At 43.1% G+C, this 12,266-nt stretch overlaps 1 protein-coding gene across 1 annotated transcript; it reads right to left on the reverse strand.

Moving 5' to 3' along the window:
- Nucleotides 1-6,713, reverse strand: LOC116513307 (placenta-specific gene 8 protein-like). The gene is made up of 4 exons (XM_032224325.1): nucleotides 6,616-6,713; nucleotides 2,458-2,582; nucleotides 1,127-1,251; nucleotides 1-395 (listed from the first exon to the last, which is right to left on the reverse strand). Exons 2-4 carry the CDS (start codon nucleotides 2,567-2,569, stop codon nucleotides 291-293), a joined length of 342 nt encoding a protein of 113 aa, XP_032080216.1. The 5' UTR covers nucleotides 2,570-2,582; nucleotides 6,616-6,713; the 3' UTR covers nucleotides 1-290.
- Between the last annotated feature and the right edge of the window lie 5,553 nt (nucleotides 6,714-12,266).

Consider the following 12,266-nt stretch of genomic DNA (forward strand, 5'->3'; position numbering starts at 1 on the left):
TAAATCTTCAAAGGTCTAATAGGGTTTATTTATAGCGGTAGCAACCAAAATATTTTGTTTTCCATTTTAAAAGAAATAGGAAGAACAAATAAAGATAGGACAAACAAGACCAAGTTTTTCTGTGACTGGATTTTGAGCTCTGAATGGGCACTAAAATTTAATTTCTGGGTTAAGAATATGCTTAGAATGATAAAGCAATGGTTCTTCCTACAAACTACTCTACTGCATCTTACTTCTCAGAATTCTCATAGAAAAAAGGAGAAATGTAAAGGAGCTTGGGATGAAATCTTCTAGAACGCCCCCATTGCTTTCCTCCTGTTGATATCTCTCTTGATTTGGCAGAGGGAACAAACGGGGCAACACCCCACAATGCAGAAATCGTTACAGATGGATCCCTGTTGAAAAGAAAAGAAACCGAATGAATCAATAACCTTTTCAATAGAAAAGAATAGAATTCTTTATTGACCAAATGTGATTGGACACCCAAGGAATTTGTCTTTGGTCCCATGATGCGTGACCCGTCAAAACCGCGGAGGACAAAATCGCGCTCGACGAAAGCGCGCATGTGACGTCATCACAGCGCGACGAAAAAAAATTAAAAATGGAAATAAAATTAAAATTAAAGCAAGCCGATTCACATAAAGGTAAGGGTTAGGGTTAGGGTTAGGGTTAGGGTTAGGTTAAGGGTTAGGGTTAGGTTTAGAGCGTTAGGGTTACGTTTAGCGTTAGGTTAAGGGTTAGCGTTAGGTTTAGCGTTACGTTAACGGTTAGGTTTAGGGTTAGATTTAGGGTTAGGTTAAGGGTTAGGTTTAGGGTTAGGTTTAGGGTTAGGTTTGGGGGGGTTAGGATAAGGTTTTCGCTTTATTTTTACATTTTTCGATCATAGCGCGATGTTTTCGTTGCGCTGTGATGACGTCAAATGCGCGCTTTCGTCGAGCGGTTTTGTGGTGGAACCCCATGATGAGTTGGTTGCCCCAGTCTGATTCTGAGCTGGTATTTCTTTCTAATTTCACAAGTATTTCATAATATTCTAGTTTGGGGTTTTTTTTTTTTTGTTTTGTTTTTGTTTCAGCTAGAATTTATAAACCTGAAGTTTGTCTAGTCTTAGGTGAATTAATCTACTTACAGGGATATTGTATTTTGTCCTGTAGACAGATCGCATGGCAACAGTTGAGCCACAGCAACAACATTCATTCATATCTGCGGCAACTTGGCATCCCAAACAAATGTAGCAGAAAAATCCACAGAGACCTATAGAGAGGAAGAAAAAGCACCTGTAGAAATATTTTGGCAATGCGTTGAATGACATAAGATTTATGGCCCAGAAAGTACAAATTATGCTATTTGTGCAAGATCAACACTGTAAATGAAAATGCTAGTTAAGGCATCACCTAGCAAAGGGGAGGGCTGAAAAAACTAATGTACACACCGCATCAAATTAAAAGCACACTGTATTGTATTTTTCTGTATAATGATGTTCCTAACTATTATGAAATAGAATTAAGGAAATTACTGTCGGAGAGAGACTGGCTGAGCCAGGGAGTGGAATCAAACAGGGAACTAATCTGGAATCCTTACATGGGCATAAGAGAATGAAGTCTGATTTTCCCTGAATGTTGTTTAACCTTATCTAGTCTCACCAGTGCAAATCGCCAGTCTAAGAAGCTTCCTGTTTTAGAGGCCTGTGTAATAAAATAGCTAATTGAATTCTTCGCACGTGGATTGGTTGTGCCTAACAATTACCAATAGAAGAAAATGTTTGTAACTCACATCGAAGCTGTTGTGTCCTTGGTGATCTCTGAACTTAGTTGTTTTCTTGCAGATATTTCATTACCCAAGTAAGTAACATCTTGTATTACTAGCATGGATGCTGTCCTAGCATTTATGATATTCCCTACCTTGGTAATGAAACACGTACAAGACAACAACCAAACTCCCAAAGCAGCAAGGACCCCTCATTATGAACATTAAAATTGAAAACATTAAGAGAACATCCTATTGCTTTCTTTAAAAAACCATTTAGCACAATTCTTCAGGTGTGTAGCATAAGGCGCAGGAAACCAGGTGCCAGAATAGAGTTTACTTCATGCTTTGAACCAGAATCTGATCTACTAATGGTCAAGGCAGAAAGGTGCTAAAACAAATTCATGGGGACTGGATTTAAATCTCCTGTGGGAGCATAGCGATTCCAAACTTATGGTGCGTTTCACCCCACCCACGGGCTTAGCCTGGTCATCTCCTTCATGTAGGACTTTAAAGTTCCATACACAACTTTTAATAGCATAGCAGCTGTGACTCCTTTTATATTTTGCCATCCTAATTCCAATCCAGGGGGCTGTTCAATAATTAAATATCCATTGCTCAAATGATAAAGAATAATTTATTTCTGCAACCTATCCAATCCGGAAGAATATTCAGCCCAATCTTTCCCAAGAAGGCTTTGAAAACCCCACTTACAGACTCCACAGTCACTAAAGCAGTCACATAACTCCGTTTGCCAATAGTTTCTGTTCGGCTGGAGCGTCACCACCATCTGTGGCTGAGTGACAACGACTGGCTGAATATTCATGGTGGACAATTTTCTAAGAAAAAGAAAGAAGAGAGTCAAAAAGAGAAGAGATTAATGAACAGGCTGGGTAGAAGGCAGGGGTGAAATGCTACTGGTTCACACCGGTTCGTGGGAACCGGTAGGGACAATTGTCGTTGGTTCAGCGAACCGATAGTAAAAAAAAAAAAAAGGAAAGCTTCCAAGAATCGTACAGCTCAGCTGAACCTTTCCCCTCCACTTCTCAAAGCAATTTTTACTACCAGTTCAGGCAAATAGGCTGGAAAAAATGCTTTAAAAAGTGGAGGGAAAGCTTCCGATGATCATGTGGATCAGCTGGGAGCCACACAATCGTCAGAAGCTTCCCCCTCTGTTTCTAAAGCATTTTTCTCCTGCCTATTCACCTGAACTGGCAGGAAAAAAGGCTTTAAAAAGTGGGAAAAAAGCTTCCATGACAATCAGCTGTACTATTTTTTTACTTTTTAAAAATTTTTTACTACCTTTTCACCCAAACTGGTAGTAAAAAATTGCTTTAAAAAGTAAAAAGAAAGGTTTCCACGATCGCACGGTGCAGCTGAATCTTTTTCCCCAGTTCTAAAAGCATTTTTTACTACCGCTTCGGGCAAATAGGTAGTAAAAACTGCTTTACATTTTTTTTAAGTTGGCCACGCCCACCCAGTCACATGACACCACCACCAGCCAGCCACGCCCACCAAGCCACGTCCAGAGAACTGGTGGCAAAAACAATTATATTTCACCACTGGTAGAAGGTGATCTTAGTCCCAACTCCACAGAGCGGGATTCGGTTGCTAGATTCGATTCTGAATGAAGTCTTTCTGAACACAAGTTGGTACTGTGAGAATCTTTCGAAGGGTACTGAGCCTAAAAACAGAGCCTTGGGATATCCCACTGTATACTTCCCTTCAAGATGCTGTTGCATTGAGGACTACAGGTTGAGTGCATTTGGTCAGCCAGTCATAAATAGATCTGGTGGTGATGATGTCTTACCCACATTTTTTTATTCTTATCACGTAGTAGGTTGTGGCCTACTTTATCAAATGCTTTACTGAAGTCCAAGTAAATTATATCCACAAAATTTCTCTGGTCCACCAATGTTGTCACTGTGTCAAAGAATGTGATAAGATTTGTCTGGCATGATCTGTTTTTGACAAAGCCATGTTGGCTTTTGGTTATGACTTTGTTTGCCTCGAAGTATTCGCTGATTGATTACTTGATATCTTTTTCAGAATCTTCCCAGGAATTGAGGTTAGGCTGATAGAGCTGTAGTTTCCAGGATCTGTTTTTTTCCCTTTTTTGAAAATGGGAACTATATCAGCTCTTTTCCAGTGTTCCAGAAGTTCCCGGATGCTCCAGGATCTTTGAAAGGTATACTTCCCACCTCGACACTTCTGCACATGCGCAGAAGTGTCACATGCCTGAGTGTGTACACATGCATGAGCAAACCGGTAGTTATGGAAACCCACCAATGGGTTGAACTGTTTTTTTTTCCCTTTGTGTAAAGACACCAAAAAAGATTTAAGCACTAGTAGTTCTGCTTTCTCCCTGATGCTTGTCACTTTCTTTCCACTTTTTTAATTTATAGACTAGGCTTTTATAATCTCACTTTTCAAAATTCCCCAAGCTTCTTGAGTTATTTCCCCCTTGAAGATTCTCATCCATGGAATCCTTCCCATGCTCTCTCCAAGTTTATTGAAATTAGCTCTCTTAAAGTAGCAATAGCAGTTAGACTTATATACCGCTTCATAGGGCTTTCAGCCCTCTCTAAGCGGTTTACAGAGTCAGCATATCGCCCCCACAGTCTGGGTCCTCATTTCACCCACCTCGGAAGGATGGAAGGCTGAGTCAACCTTGAGCCGGTGAGATTAGAACCGCTGAACTGCAGATAACAGTCAGCTGAAATGGCCTGCAGTACTGCACCCTAACCACTTCGCCACCTCGGAAGTAATCTTAAGGGAGGGAAGCTTCATTTAATATCTGCAGAGTGTCTTATCAGCTATATTGCAAGCAGCACAGATCTTTCATGGGGCTAGACAAACTAGGTTTTCTTCTTGAATGTATGGAAACTAATCAAGGAGAGAAGCAACCTTGAATGAAGAAGAAATTTCCTGAAAGTTAGAACAATTAATCAGTGGAACAACTTTTCTCCAGAAGTTGTGAATGCTCCAAAACTGGAAGTTTTGAAGATGTTGGATAACCATTTGTCTGAAATGAGATAGAACTTTCTGTCTGAACAGGGGATTGAGCTAGAAGACCTCCATGGTTCCTTTCTTCTATTCTATTCTATTCTGTCCTGTCCTGTCCTATCCTATCCTATTGCATTCTGTTCCATTCCATTCCAAGTGTTTTGTTCTATCCTATCGTACCCTACCTACCCTATACTGTCCTGTCCTGTCCTTTCCTATCCTATTGCATTCCATTCCATTCCATCTGTTCTGTTCCGTTCCGTTCCGTTCCGTTCCGTTCCGTTCCGTTCCGTTCCGTTCTGTTCTGTTCCGTTCTGTTCCGTTCTGTTCTGTTCCGTTCCGTTCCCTTCATATCCCATTCCATCTGTTCTGTTCTATTCTGTTCCATTCATATTCCCTTCCATCTGTTCTGTTCTGTTCTATTCTATTCCATTCATATCCCGTTCCATCTATTCTGTTCTGTTCTATTCTATTCCTTATCCTATCCTTCTATTGGTAGTGCTAATTGTCACATTTGTTAAGTAAATAACTGCATTTCTTAAGTATATGTTGTGAAACTAAACTGCCAGTAAGTAGACATGGCGAAAATGCTCTCATGTCGCAACATATACATAGTTTCAATTGGGAAAAATTTAAGACAGCTGCAGTGTCCCGAGCTCCTGTGATCCCCTTTTGCAACTTTCTGAGAATCAAAGCCAATGGCAAAGTCAGATTCACTTAACAAACATGTTATTAACTTAACAACTGCAGTGATTCACTTAACAAATGTGGTAAGGAAGATGTAAAATGGTTCAAAACTCACTTAACAAATGTCTCATTTAGCAACATACGTTTCGGGCTTAATTGTTGTCGTAGGTTGAGGACTATCAATAGAGTAGAGTAGGTTAGGTAGAGTAGAGCAGAACAGAACAGAACAGTTGAAAGGGACCATGGAGATCTTCTAGTCCAACCCCCTGCTCAAGCAAGAAACCTTATCCCATTTCAGACCAATGGTTGTCCAATCTCTTCTTAAAAACTTCCCGTATTGAAGCATTCCCAATTTCGGGAGGCAAGTTGTTCCACTGATTAATTGTTCCTAACTGTCAGGAAATTTCTTCTTAGTTCTAGATTATTTATTCCTTTAACTAGTTTCCATCCATTCAAGAAGAAAACCTAGTTTATCTATGGCCATGAAGGGTCTGTGCTGCTTGCAATATGTGACCATCCTCGATCAGGCCAAATCCAGAAAAACATCAGGGAATTTCTAGAAATTCACTCTGACAAATAAGCCATCAACAGACACATAGACATAAACAATGCCTATAGACTATGCAAAGGAATCCATCAACCAGCCCAAAAGAGAACAAAAAGACTCCAGCACTTCTCCACCAGCAATCAGCACCCAGATCAGCATAGAGTAGATTAACTCCAAGGTCACTGCCGGTTCCAGCGACCCAGGCTGCCAAACCACTACTGGTTCAGCCGAACCAGTCCAAACCAGTAGGAACCCACCACTGGTGTGGATACTTAAATAGGCAGCATAGATATTCAATAAATAAAAATAAGGATTTCAAAACTTAAGCACTGGGAGGATATAAAGATGGGAATTATAAGTGAAACGCTTAATTTATCCTAGTCACTTCTTAGCTTTCCTCTGCAAAAATGATCATCTTTATATTTGTGTTACTTTAGGAATCCACTCTTATTTTCCCCCCAAGTTTAAAAAATGAGGATTCGGATTCTGTAATGTAATACAGAATGTCACAAGAGGGTCTTTCATCAACCAGATTAGGTCCAGCGAGATTTAAAACCTCGGAAAACTTTATTCGTTTAGAATAAATGCAAAAGCAAAGACAGAAAGATTTCAAAGAAAGCAAGATCTCAAACCTTTTTTTCCCCGCTTCTTCTCTTCCTCTTTTGGCTCCTCTTTGTGGAGCTGTAATAAACGCTGCCCACTAGGTTTTAAAACCGAAAGGAAATGAATTTAGTAACTAATCTGCTTTGATTTTTTTTTTTAAACAAGGAAGTAATTTTTATTTCAGCCTGATGGGCGTTTTTAAAAAAAACCAAAAACAAACAAGGAAAAAAACACAAAAGAAAAGGCTAGGAAGAGAAACGAAACTTGGTTCAGATGAAATCATGAGAGGCAATGAGTGGGAATGCTTAGAAATTATCCTTAAATCGATCCTTCCTTGTCCCGTCTTTAGAAACAATTCTGATGTTTCTGCCTGTTTTCCGTTTCAGATTCTAGGAGTCAAACCGGTAGATCCCCCACTATTTCTGACCCTTCCAACACCTCGGATCACAGATAGTCCTTGATCTAGAACAGGGGTGTTAAACTCAAGGGGCTTAGTTTAGTTTAGTTTAGTTTATTTGGTTTGTATGCCGCCCACTCTCGAGAGACTCAGGGTGGCTTACAGATAAAAAAGGAAGAGGAAACATACAAAAAGTTAAAAACAACATTAAAATTCCACAACATTCATAACTTAGGATGGGGCTGGATAAATCAACAGCCCCAGGCCTGCCAGAACAGCCAGGTCTTGGTTGCTTTGCGGAAGGCCGGAAGGGTAGTGAGGGTCCGGATCCCCACGGGAAGATCGTTCCATAGGGCCGGAGCAGCTACAGAGAAGGCCCTCCCCCGGGGAGTCGCCAGCCGACATTGACCGGCAGATGGAATCCGGAGGAGGCCTAGTCTGTGAGATCTTACAGGTCTCTGGGAGGTAAATGGCAGGAGGCGGTCTCTCAGGTAGCCAGGTCCTATACCATGTAGGGCTTTAAAAGTAACAACTAGCGTTTTTGGTGGCATAAGGGACTCTATTGTGAGCAGAGGAGTGGAGTACGCTCCTCGCAAAATACCTCTGGATTCACTCAATTGTATTAATGTCAATATGCAGTGAGGATTCCAGGCAGACGAGCTGTATTCGAGGATTGGTCTGGCAAAGGTTTTGCCTACCCTAGTTTGCAGTACAATATTACCGGAGAAGAAGCTTCGGAAGATTCGGTTGGCAACTCTGAATGCCTTTTTGGCAATGCTGTTACGGTGAGCTCTGGATCTTAGATCGTTTGAGATGAGTACTCCAAGGTCCTAGACAGCGTGAGGGTTGTCTACAAGGTCGTATCCAGTGGTGGGTTTCAAAATTTTTTTTGAACCTACTCTGTGGGTGTGGCCTCCTTGTGGGAGTGGCTTGCCAGCCATGTGACCTGGTGGGAGTGGCTTGCCGGCCATGTGACCTGGTGGGAGTGGCTTGCTGGCCAAGTGTTTTCTTTCTTTCTCTCTCTCTCTCTCTCCTTGCTTTTGTCTCTTTGTCCCTTTTTCCTTTTTTTCTTTCATCTCTCTCTCACTTTTTCTTTTTTCTTTTTTTCTTTCTTTCTTTCTTCCTTTCTTTCTCTTTCCCATTCCCTCCCCACTCCTGGCGGAAGGATACTGCAAAATCTCCATTCCCACCCCACTCCGGGGAAAGGATACTGCAAAATCTCCATCCCCTCCCCACTCCTGGCAGAAGGATACTGCAAAATCTCCATTCCCACCCCACTCCGGGGAAAGGATACTGCAAAATTCCCATTCCCTCCCCACTCCTGGCGGAAGGATACTGCAAACTATCCATTCCCTCCCCACTCCAGGGGAAGGATACTGCAAAATCCCCATTCCTCCCCACTCCAGGGGAAGGATACTGCAAAATCCCCATTCCCTCCCCACTCCAGGGGAAGGATACTGCAAAATCCCCGTTCCCTCCCCACTCCAGGGAAAGGATACTGCAAAATTCCAATTCCACTAACCTGCTTTTCAGCTCTGTTCTCCTGTCCAGGGCAACAGAAGACGACCAAGCTGATCAGTTGGGACTTGAGAGGCAGTGAATAGATCATGGGTGGGGCCAGCCAGAGGTGGTAGATGTAAAAATTGTTCTGACCGAGGCTTCCCGAGAGCATGAAGCAAACTCCTTGTCCCGACACAAACCTCTTTGGGGACAAAAAACCCTCAGCTGGGTGACTTTGGGCCAATCACCAGGAGACGGTGAGTTCTAGTCCCTGCTTTAGGCATGAAAGTCAGCTGGGTGACTTTGGGCCAATCACCAGGAGACGGTGAGTTCTAGTCCCTGCTTTAGGCATGAAAGTCAGCTGGGTGACTTTGGGCCAATCACCAGGAGACAGTGAGTTCTAGTCCCTGCTTTAGGCATGAAAGTCAGCTGGGTGACTTTGGGCCAATCACTAGGAGACGGTGAGTTCTAGTCCCTGCTTTAGGCATGAAAGTCAGCTGGGTGACTTTGGGCCAATCACTAGGAGACGGTGAGTTCTAGTCCCTGCTTTAGGCATGAAAGTCAGCTGGGTGACTTTGGGCCAATCACCAGGAGACAGTGAGTTCTAGTCCCTGCTTTAGGCATGAATGTCAGCTGGGTGACTTTGGGCCAGTCACCAGGAGATGGTGAGTTCTAGTCCCTGCTTTAGGCATGAAAGTCGGCTGGGTGACTTTGGGCCAATCACCAGGAGATGGTGAGTTCTAGTCCCTGCTTTAGGCATGAAAGTTGGCTGGGTGACTTTGGGCCAATCACCAGGAGATGGTGAGTTCTAGTCCCTGCTTTAGGCATGAAAGTTGGCTGGGTGACTTTGGGCCAATCACCAGGAGATGGTGAGTTCTAGTCCCTGCTTTAGGCATGAAAGTCGGCTGGGTGACTTTGGGCCAATCACCTGGAGATGGGGAGTTCTAGTCCTGCTTTAGGCATGAAAGTCAGCTGGGTGACTTTGGGCCAGTCCCTTTCTCCAGAATTCTAAAAGTCCAGAAACGGGCCTGTTTCCAGCCTTCGGAGCCCGGAATAGGCTGTTTTCGCTCAAGGAAAGCCTCCGGCACCTGGGGTGGGCAAAAGCGTCCCTCTTCTGTGGTGCAGGAGGCTGAGGAGGTTGCCTGGGTGTGTGTGTTTTGCATGCGCATATGTGGGGGTCACACACATGGAGGGTCCTGTGCACATGCACAGGGGTGGGGCACATTGCATTGTGGGTGCATGCGAGAAAGTGATTTTGGCACACGAGGAGAAAAAGATTAGCCATTGCTGATCTATTATTTTGCAATTTTTGACAAGCACCCCCTCTGAAAACATTTAACTGGGGGTGCACTGGGAGGAAAGAGTTCCTGTAATAGGGAAAGAAGGAAACCATTTCAAATTTGGGTCAATTTCTTTCAGGAGGCTAAGACATCATGTATCCAAACTTCCTCCATTTGTAACAGTTAAGCAGAATTCTTAGAAAGCAAAGCAAAGCAAACTAGTCCTGGATATATTTTTTTTCTTGAAAAAGAAACAGGAAAAAAATAACAAATTCAATATTTGCAGGAGACAATAAAACCAAGGGCTTCTTGGCAAGATTGTAACAAGGCGGGAGAGGTGGAAGCAAAACACAAAAAACCACAGAAAAAGGGGCTTGAATTTTAGGTGGGGGCTGTAACCCACATCAGCCCCCACCCTGGAAAGCTGATTAATGGGATCTGAAGTCCAAAGCATTTCCTACAGTGTGTGTGTGTGTGTGTGTGTGTGTGTGTGTGTGTGTGTAAATAGGAATCATAATTTAATTTTATTTATTAAATGTTCAGATTTTCTTTAAACAATGAGTATCTTTTTTTTGGGTGGGGGGACCTGTTGCAAGAAGGAATGATCCCTATCCACCACCCTGGAAGTGGCTGATGGGATTTGTAATCCAAAACAGTACAGGGAGTCCTCCAGCTACAGCCACAAATGAGCCCAAAATTTATGTTGCTAAGTGAAACATTGTTTTCAGTGCCGCCATTGTTGTAAGGCAGCCTCCAACTGAAAAAAAAAAGCCAAAGTTACCTCTCAAGCAAGATATTTGTAAGGTTTGTAAGATATTGTAAGCAATAGTATTATTGGACTACATCGATTAAAATGCACAGATTAGATATTCTTTTGAGAGCAGGCAACGCTAATTTCATTAGCGTGGGCCAATGTGCTCACAGTAAAAAAAAATGACAATCAAGATTACCTTCTTTTATTTTACACACACACACACACACGTGCACAGATTACGTGCCTGCCTCCAAATGCCCTCACCTGTGAGGCTGCGGACACCTGGCCTTGATGAGCCACGTGCCTTTCCCACCAAGCGCTCTCGGAACGCCTCCCCCGTCCACCTCGGCTGCGATTGGCTGCTTTGGAAACCCGTCCTTCGGATTGGCTGAGCGGCCTCTATTTCTCCCTCCCTCCTCCTCCGAGGGGTGGGAACATTTTAAAAAGTCGGCGGGTTCCTCAGGTTGAGGCAAAAGCCCGAGCGCGGTGCAGAAGCAGTGCGTGCCGCTGCTTCTGCCCCTGCCTTCTCGTCTCTCTCCCCCCTCTCGAAAGAGACGACGCTGCGAGCCGCGGGGAGAGCAAATCTCCCCTCTCCCTACGGCGTCTCCGCAGCCGAAGATTAAACCGTGAGGTGGCCTCTTGCACGCTGAGGTAATCCCTGCTTGAGGGTCTTAGACGTTGTGGGATGCTGAGAGGAGCTAAGGAATAGCCTATTCTCAGGGAGTAAGGACAGCTCCTGAGGTAGTTTTAGCCTATTCTCGGGGAGTAAGGACGGTGCCTGAGGTGATTTTAGCCTATTCTCAGGGAGTAAGGACAGCTCCTGAGGAAAAATGAACCTACTCAGGGAGTTAGGACAGCACCTGCTGTGATTTTAACCAGGGTGTATATTTCCTCAGGAGTAAAATGCCACCTCAACGTTGTCTTATTTAAAGGACCCCCAACGCCACAGCTCACCTATGGTGAGTTACCTCAATCCCACTTTCCCTGAGGGAAATAAGGCAAATTTCTGGGTCCTGGATAATTTTAACCAAGACTCTGGTATTTAGGAGTAAAATGGTGGAACTAGGTGAAGTTTGAGGTAATCTCAGCTGTGTCCTGTTCAAAGGACCAAACCACCCCAGAGAAGTAACCATTAAAAGTATCTTAAAAGGAGGAATACAGCTGAGGCAATTATAGCCAGGTACAGTTAAAAGAGCTAAACTACCACAGGTGTTAAAATTAGCTTAAAGGCAAAATTGCTTCAGTCCTGCAGTTGACCTTTATTGATTAAATTTAAACTCTTGACACCTGAGAAAAGAAATTTTAGCCCAGATTCAAGTCCTTAAAAGAAAACATGTAGAGGACTAGCTACTTCAAGGAACTAAAGGTGTAAAAATGAACTAAAATTACTTCAGGTCCAGGAGTTGACCTTGCTTTCTTGAAATAGTCCCACCTTGAGGCCTGAGGTAATTTTCAACCAAAATTTAATTTTTTAGAATAAAATACTAGTGGAACCTGGGGTAATCTCAACCATGTCCTTTCAAAAGGACCAAACCACCACATGTGAGTCATAATTAAAAACTACCTTAGGAGCTGACCTTGCTTTCAGGAATAAAGTGAATTTTTAGGACCTAAGATCCTGATTTAAGTCAAGGCTCACGTTCTTAAATTCTTCTGCCAAATAAAGTATACATAAGCATGTGGATGACTGACTACTTCAAAAAAAAGGCAAAAGCTAAACTAAAATTAGATCAGCTCCAGGAGTTGACC

This window comes from Thamnophis elegans, chromosome 9, assembly GCF_009769535.1.
Source record: "Thamnophis elegans isolate rThaEle1 chromosome 9, rThaEle1.pri, whole genome shotgun sequence".
In the NCBI taxonomy this organism is placed as follows: Eukaryota; Metazoa; Chordata; class Lepidosauria; order Squamata; family Colubridae; genus Thamnophis; species Thamnophis elegans.